At 42.8% G+C, this 8,212-nt stretch overlaps 2 protein-coding genes across 2 annotated transcripts; both read left to right on the forward strand.

The window, feature by feature from the left end:
* Positions 1 to 3,293: 3,293 nt before the first annotated feature.
* LOC112779017 (uncharacterized) lies at positions 3,294 to 4,172 on the forward strand. Its single transcript, XM_025823280.1, has 3 exons — positions 3,294 to 3,591; positions 3,685 to 3,962; positions 4,050 to 4,172. Exons 1-3 carry the CDS (start codon positions 3,294 to 3,296, stop codon positions 4,170 to 4,172), a joined length of 699 nt encoding a protein of 232 aa, XP_025679065.1.
* Positions 4,173 to 4,830: 658 nt separating this feature from the next.
* Positions 4,831 to 6,975, forward strand: LOC140182396 (uncharacterized). The gene is made up of 3 exons (XM_072228588.1): positions 4,831 to 5,217; positions 5,353 to 5,764; positions 6,368 to 6,975. The coding sequence occupies exons 1-3, from the start codon at positions 4,831 to 4,833 to the stop codon at positions 6,973 to 6,975; spliced, it is 1,407 nt and encodes a 468-aa protein (XP_072084689.1).
* The last annotated feature ends 1,237 nt before the right edge of the window (positions 6,976 to 8,212 follow it).

Raw genomic sequence — 8,212 nt, forward strand, 5'->3', positions numbered from 1 at the left:
TGCTTATTTGTTTTAGAATACCTTAAGCTTGAATCTTGTGATGGATAAGGAGTCTAGGATTGCCTTTGGCGTCCCGGGGTCTTATATCCTACATCACTGGGAACTGTTACCATACTGAGAATCTTCCGGTTCTCATACCATATTCTGTTGTGTTTTTCAGATGCAGGTCGCAACCCACCTCGGTGAGTTGTCTGGTTGGTGACAGAAGCGGAGGATCCGGATATCTTTTGAAGTCTTTTGATTTATATATATATATATATATATATATATATATATATATATATATATATGTCTCTCACTTTTGTATTTTACTTTGGCCTAGAGGCTTGTATTGAGGGAATAAAACTCGTATAAGCTGTTTTTACTGTCTGGTTTCATACATGGTTTGTATATGGCTAGCCGACTTAAACTCCGCGAGTCGTGGCTAGAATCTTATGATAATATACTATTATACTATGATGTTTTGTTATTCTATACTTGTTTTCTTATGCTTTAAGTCAGTAGCTTCGTTAGTACGCTTGCGCTTTTGATATCCATATTTCGAGCTACATTCTTCATCAGGCTTCTAGATATTACTAAATTCCTTCTATATAATGCATGTAAAATCTTAGAACTGTCGTAACCTTTGAATAACCTTTGCTTTACGACGCGAGGTAAGGCTTGGGCTAATTAGGGTGTTACATTTAGTGGTATCAGAGCGGTTCGTCCTCGTGAGCCTGAGGGATGGACGGATTGTGTTTCGTTGCATACTCTGTGTCTTTTCTTTGATGCTATTAGGTTATCTGTTTGATATATGCATAGCATGCTTGTTTGTGAGTGCCTGTTTGGGATAAATTGAAGCACTAGACTTTTGATATTGAGACTGATCACCTTGATATCGATTGTTTGGTGTAGACAGGAATCCTACATGGCTACTCGCGGATGAGGTCGAGCACGTTCACGTGAGAATAGGAACGAGCAACCGGCGGACAACCATGCCGAATTCATGGTGGCGATGGCGAATTTGGCCTTGGTCGTTTATGCACAAGGGAAGAAGATCAAAACTTTGACTACTATCGAAGGATTCGAGACTTCGAGGTAAAAGAGGCTCTAAAGCAGATGAAAAATGGCAGGACAGTAGGACCTGATAATATCCCGATTGAGGTTTGGAAGGGTCTTGGAGAAAAAGGCATCAACTGGTTAACCATGCTTTTTAATGAGATTTTAAGGTCTAAGAAGATGCCTGATGAGTGGAGAAAGAGCACCTTGGTACCTATCTACAAGAATAAGGGGGATATACAAAGCTGCGGAAACTATAGAGGGATTAAGCTTATGAGTCATACTATGAAGTTGTGGGAAAGGGTGATAGAACGGAGGTTGAGAAAAGAGACACAAGTAACAGAGAACCAATTTGGATTTATGCCAGGCAGATCTACCACTGAAGCGATATACCTATTAAGAAGGATGATGGAGAGGTATCGTAGTAATAAAAGGGATCTACATATGGTGTTTATTGATTTGGAAAAAGCGTACGATAGAGTACCAAGGGATGTCTTATGGAAGGTTTTAGAAAAGAGGAGAGTAAGGATCGCATATATTTGGGCAATTAAAGATATGTATGATGGGGCCACAACTAGTGTGAAGACTCAAGGTGGTGTGACAGAGAAATTTCCTATTGGTATAGGATTACACCAGGGATCATCCTTAAGTCCATACCTTTTCACATTAGTCTTGGAAGTACTCACAGAGCACATCCAAGAGCCTGTGCCATGGTGCATGCTTTTTGCCGATGATATCGTCCTTATGGGAGAGTCAAGGGAAGACCTAAATAAGAAGTTGGAGTTATGGAGAGAAGCTTTAGAAGTGTATGGTCTGCGCATAAGCCGTAGCAAGACGGAATATATGGAATGTAAGTTCAGTCTGAGAAGGGAAAACCCCAATATAGAGGTGAAGATTGGAGAAAACACTCTACGAAAAGTTAAAAGTTTTAAGTATCTTGGGTGCATCATACAGGACAATGGAGAGATTGAACAAGATGTAAATCATAGGATCCAAGCAGGTTGGTCAAAATGGCGGAGTGCATCTGGTTTTATATGCGACAAAAAAGTGCCTTTAAAACTTAAAGGTAAATTCTATCGCACCGCTATAAGACCGGCTATGCTGTATGGTACGGAGTGTTGGGCGGCTAAAGGGGAGCACGAACATAAGCTGAGTGTGGCAGAGATGAAAATGTTGAGATGGATGAGTGGTCATACGCGATTGGATAAAATAAGGAATGAAGATATAAGGGAGAAAGTTGGAGTTGCACCAATTGTGGAAAAGATGGTTGAATCGCGTCTCAGGTGGTTTGGACATGTGAGAAGAAGACCGATAGAACATCCAGTTAGGAGGGTGGATGAGATAGAAGATGAACAAAGGGCGAAAGGCAGAGGAAGACCTAAGAAGACCATCCATGAGGTGGTCAAACGAGACCTACATGTAAACGGTCTCTCTGTAGACATGATACATGACAGAGCACAATGGCGTCATTTGATTCATGTAGACGACCCCACTTAGTGGGACAAGGCTTTGTTGTTGTTTGTTTGTTTGTTTGTTTGTTATAGAGGCGAATGCTGCTGCGACTCTGCAAACTGTGCAGAGGCTAGGTCAACCGACCGGGAACGGCAATGGAAACGGGAACCGCAACGGAAATATGAACGGCGAATAGAATGCCCATGCTAACGCTGAAGGGAACAGAGATAACATGGGAGGCATTCCGATGACTTTGGCAACTTTCCTCAAGGTTCATCTGCCAACATTCTGAGGATCAACTAATCCTATTGAAGCGGACCATTGGTTCCAGGCTATGGAGCGTGCCTTACAGGCACAGCATGTTCCATACAATCAGTATGTGGAGTTTGCCGCTTATCAGCTTGCAGGAGAGGCCCAACCCTGGTGGCAAGCCGAGTGTCGCTTGCTACAGTTGCAGAACGCTGAGGTTCCGTGGGATGTGTTCCGAACGGCCTTTTACAAGAAGTACTTTCCTGAGTCTGCAAGGGAAGCGAAGGAGATGGAGCTTATGCAGCTGAAGCAAGGTTCCATGTCTGTGGCTGAGTACATCAACAAGTTCAAAGAGCTTTGTAGGTTTTCTCAGGTGTGTCAGGGTGACCCGGAGACTTTCGAGGGCTAGAGGTGTATTAAGTACCAGAGGGGTTTGAAGGATAGCATTATGACTGCTGTGGCTCCTATGGAGATCCGTGTCTTCTCTGACTTGGTAAACAAGGCAAGGGTGGTGGAAGAATATGCTAAGATAGTGGCGGGGTCCAAGGACACTCATGGAGGAGGCAGTAGCAAAAGGCGTGGCAAGTATTACCATCCGAGGGGTCAAAGCTTCAAGAGAGGAGGATATGCACATCAAGGTCCAGGAGGCTTCAGAAAAGAATGCTCATGATCAGTTTCAGCGTGGCAAGGGTAGAGGAAGTCAGAGTTGTTGCTTCAATTGTGGCTTGCCTGGTCATTTTGCGAGGGATTGCACTCGTGGGAAGAACCCGAATGCGGGTCAGAGTCAGCACCAGGGGCGAGTCTTTGCTGTGAATGCCAAGGATGCTTCCAAGGCGGATCCATTGATGAGAGGTAATTGTTTATTTGGTGATAAGTCTTTAATTGCATTATATGATACTGGAGCATCGCATTCGTGTATCTCGTTTGCTAAAGTTTAAGAATTAGGCTTGAAAGTGTCAGAGTTACCTTTTGATCTGCATGTACATACCCCACATCAGACAGTTATGACTAGGTCAGGTTGTAAACAAGTAGGCTTCAAGCTTGAGGGTAGAGATTTTGTACATGATTTGATCTGTTTACGTATGGTTGGGTTGGAGATGATTTTGGGGTTCGATTGGCTGTCGAAGAACCGGGTTTTGTTGGATTGCTTTGAACAGACAATTCGGTGTATGCCGGAAGGAGAGAGTGGGGCAGTTATAACCGTAGGATATTATCTGAACTCGGTAATGGTGCACTGTAATGGGGAAGAGTGTTAGGGTTACATCTTGTTAACTGCTAATGCTTCAGGGGATACCCAAGGCTTATATCAGGTCCCGGTAGTTAGGGATTTTCCGGAGGTATTTCCGGAAGATATTCCTGAGTTCCCTCCTCAAAGAGAGATCGAGTTTGCGATTGAATTGGTGCCGGGAGTCAGACCAGTGTCGATTGCATAGGATGGCTCCGAAAGAGCTGGTCGAGTTAAAGGTTCAGTTGGAAGAACTTCTGAATAAGAGGTTCATTCGACCGAGTGTGTCACCGTGGGGAGCACCAGTTTTATTAGTGAAGAAGAAGGATGGAGGAATGCGGTTGTGTGTGGATTACCGTCAGTTGAATAAAGTGACTGTAAAGAATAAGTACCCGCTGCCAAGGATAGATGACTTAATGGATCAACTGCAAGGAGCTGAAGTGTTTTCCAAGATTGATTTGAGATCCGGTTACTATCAGATAAGGGTAAAGGAGGACGATATCCCTAAGACCGCGTTTAGGATGTGCTATGGACACTACGAGTTTGCAGTAATGTCCTTTGGGTTAACGAATGCACCTGCTGTCTTCATGGACTATAAGAACAGAGTCTTTTGTCCCTTTTTGGACAAGTTCGTGGTGGTTTTCATAGACGACATCTTAGTTTACTCCAAGACGGCGAAGGAACATGAGGAGCATTTGAGGATTGTGTTGCAAATCCTAAAGGAGCGGAGGTTGTATGCTAAGTTGTCGAAGTGCGAGTTCTGGAAGGAGGAAGTAAAGTTCCTAGGCTACGTGGTGAGTAGAGGAGGAATAGCAGTGGATCCTTCTAAGGTAGAAGCGGTGATGGAATGAGAAAGGCCGACGACGATGACGGAAGTTAGGAGTTTATTGGGGTTAGCCGGATATTACCGGAGATTTATCGAAGGATTTTCCCGGATTGCACTACCAATGACCAAGTTGACAAGAAAAGAAGTGCCTTTTGTTTGGACGTCGGAGTGTGAAGAGCGTTTTCAAACTTTGAAGCAGAAGTTGACTTCAGCACCTATTTTGATCTTGCTAGAACCGCATGAACCGTTTGAAGTATACTGTGACGCTTCCTTGAAAGGTTTGGGTTGCATGTTGATGCAACACTGGAACGTGGTGGTTTACGTATCGCGCCAGTTGAGACTGCATGAGGTGAATTATCCAACTCATGATCTGAAATTAGCCGCGATTGTATTTGCATTGAAGATCTGGAGGCACCACTTGTATGGAGTAAGATTTAGCGTCTTTTCTGATCATAAGAGTCTCAAATACATCTTTGATCAGAAGGAGCTAAATATGCGTCAGAGGAGGTGGATGGAATTTCTTAAGGATTATGACTTTGATCTGAGTTATCACCCTGGAAAGACGAATGTAGTGGCAGATGCATTAAGTCGAAAATCCTTAACAATAGCTTGGATGAGGATCAAGGAAGAGGAGTTAGTGGATCTTAAGCTGGATATTGGAGAGGTGGCTGGGAGAGCTTGTTTGAACCAGTTACAGATTTCGAGTACGTTTAAGACAGAGATCCAAAGGGCTCAACAGGATGAGCAAAAGCTTCAGCAATTGTTCCAACCAGTTGGTGAGAAGAGACTTGGGGAATTCACCAAAGATGATGAGGGGTTGTGGAGGTATAAATGGAGGATTTGTATACCAGATATTGGGAGTTTAAGACAGGACTTATTGTCAGAAGCTCACAACAGTAAATTTTCTATTCATTCCGGAAGCACGAAGATGTATTATGACTTAAAGAAGATGTTCTGGTGGCCGGGGATGGAAGGTGATATAGCTACAGTGGTATCCAAGTGTTTGACTTGCCAGAAAGTAAAGATAGAGCACCAGAAACTGTCAGGAATGCTACAACCTCTTGAAATTCCTCAGTGGAAGTGGGAAGGAACTACTATGGATTTTGTGACCGGTTTACCGAAGACTAGGTCGGGATTTGATGCGATTTGGGTGATCGTGGATCGTTTAACCAAATCCGCTCATTTCCTGCCTATTTGAGTGAACTGTCCTATGGAAGAGTTAGTAAGGTTATATATAAAGGAGATAGTAAGGTTGCATGGAGTGCCGTCAAGCATAGTGTCGGACCGTGATCCCCGATTCATTTCAAGGTTTTGGGGAGCTTTCCAAAGAGCCTTCGGTATGAAGCTATGTCTTAGTATGACATATCATCCACAAACCGATGGACAGTCGGAAAGGACTATTCAGACGTTGGAAGATATGCTGAGAGCATGTGTTTTGGATCAACCTGGAAGTTGGGACCGATACATGCCATTGGTAGAGTTTGCGTACAACAACAGCTTTCATGCGAGCATTGGGATGGCTCCGTATGAGGCTTTGTATTGACGGAAGTGCTAGTCTCCACTTTGTTGGTATGAAGCGGGCGAAGCAAGTGTATTAGGTCCAGAGGTGGTAGCAGAGACTACAGAGAAGGCTAAGAAGATACGAGAAAGGATTTTGATAGCTCAGAGTCGACAGAAAAGTTATATGGATCAGAGGAGGAAACTGTTAGAGTTTGAAGTGGGGGAACATGTATTCCTGAGAGTTACCCCAACAACTAGGATTGGAAGAGCAATCAAGACCAAGAAGTTGAATCCGAGGTATATAGGACCGTTTGAGATCCTAAAGCGATTCGGGCCGGTGGCGTATCAAGTGGCTTTGCCACCTCACCTATCTAACCTACATGACGTGTTCCACGTGTCACAACTTCGTAAGTACACGTTGGATGCGGCTCATGTGTTGGAACCTGAGACGGTCGAGTTGAGGGAAAATTTGACTTTCCAAGTGACACCGGTTAGAATTGACGACACCAGTGTAAAGAAGCTACGAGGAAAAGAAGTTCAGTTGGTTAAAGTTGCTTGGAAGCGAGCAGGAGTTGAAGAGCATACTTGGGAATTGGAATCCGAGATGCGGAAGGATTATCCCGAGCTTTTCTCAGGTAATTCAAATTTCGCGGGCAAAATTTCTTATTTGGTGGGGAGAATGTAAGAACCGCAATTAATCGAAACGATTAATTAAGTGGTTATATTGTCCAAATTTGATTTCGAAAAGTTAGAGTGAGAATTTGAGGTTTTAAACATCATTTTAGGACTCAGTAGGTCTTTCTGAGTCAGAAAATGTGTTTTCTGCAAAAAACTGTGAAAAATAGCGAACCAGCAGTTGAACCGGTTAAATTGATTCAAGTCTGCCCGGTGCTGCGCAAGAAAATGTAGAAACAGTCATAAACCTTAGAAAAACAATAGAAATGGAAAACCAGGCGTTAATTTTAAAGGTTTGGCCCGAAGTTGGGTCAAACGGGCTAAAAACGCTAACGGATTGAACCGGGCCCAAGTTGGGCCCAACTCCAACATATATAAAGGTTCATTTAATGAACCCTAACCTCATAAACACACACACACTTCAGAAATTGAAAGAGGAAGAGAAGAAGAGGTGGAACCCTAATCACCTCAATCTTCTCAAGCTCATATGTTGAGTTCTAGAGCTCCGATTTGCATGCCGTCAGTGGCTACGTGTTTCTTGCGAAGAGATCTACAAAACCCACCCAAAAAACTCTAGAGGTAAGCTCGAAATCTCCCCAGTTCTTCCCTCCAAAATTTCGGGTACCTAGGGTTATTGATGGAGTGAGTTTTTGTGATTCTTGGTGTTTAGGTTCACTCTAATCCTTGCTTGGCTTTGAGTTTTGCCACACAAATCTGTTGGGAGAGATAAGAGGCTTTGAACTCTTGTAAACTTTTGGTTTATGTTGAGTCCTAGGTTGATTTTGTGGTGATTTATATGTGTATAGCTTGATTATTATGAGTTTGGAGCTTGTTGGTGCTTGTTGGAGCTATATTGGTGGTTGGATTTTGGTTGAAAGCTCATTTAGTTCATGTTAGGAATCGGCCAAGGTATGGTTTCGATTTCCTCTATGTAGTATATAATATTCATGGACACTTAGCTAGTGACCCATAAGATAGGATTGAATTTGAATGGTTGATGAGTTGTTGGATGTTGTTGTATGATGATGTTTGATGAAATGATGAATTTTAAGTTGATAATAATGATTGATAATAACATGAATGCTTTATAAGGTTGAGTAGTAGGTTATGTTGATAAATGTGATTTTGGAGTTGAATGATTGATAATGTAATTGAAATTTGTTGATGAAGCTTGATATATGAGATATATTGATATGAATGTTGTGAATGAGGAAAAGTGAAGAAAATGTGGTAATTTTGGTGTGGTA

Source organism: Arachis hypogaea, chromosome 19 (assembly GCF_003086295.3).
Source record: "Arachis hypogaea cultivar Tifrunner chromosome 19, arahy.Tifrunner.gnm2.J5K5, whole genome shotgun sequence".
Taxonomy (NCBI): domain Eukaryota; kingdom Viridiplantae; phylum Streptophyta; class Magnoliopsida; order Fabales; family Fabaceae; genus Arachis; species Arachis hypogaea.

What these genes read in the sequence shown, in the direction of transcription:
- LOC112779017 (XM_025823280.1), top strand. Translation starts at nt 3,294, where the DNA reads ATGGAGGAGGCAGTAGCAAAAGGCGTGGCAAGTATTACCATCCGAGGG. An exon ending in GGCGGATCCATTGATGAGAG is followed by an intron (nt 3,592 to 3,684) that starts GTAATTGTTTAT and finishes TTTAAGAATTAG; the next exon opens with GCTTGAAAGTGTCAGAGTTA. An exon ending in TAGGATATTATCTGAACTCG is followed by an intron (nt 3,963 to 4,049) that starts GTAATGGTGCAC and finishes GGCTTATATCAG; the next exon opens with GTCCCGGTAGTTAGGGATTT.
- LOC140182396 (XM_072228588.1), top strand. Translation starts at nt 4,831, where the DNA reads ATGACGGAAGTTAGGAGTTTATTGGGGTTAGCCGGATATTACCGGAGA. An exon ending in GGAGGCACCACTTGTATGGA is followed by an intron (nt 5,218 to 5,352) that starts GTAAGATTTAGC and finishes CACCCTGGAAAG; the next exon opens with ACGAATGTAGTGGCAGATGC. An exon ending in CTGGTGGCCGGGGATGGAAG is followed by an intron (nt 5,765 to 6,367) that starts GTGATATAGCTA and finishes GTTGGTATGAAG; the next exon opens with CGGGCGAAGCAAGTGTATTA.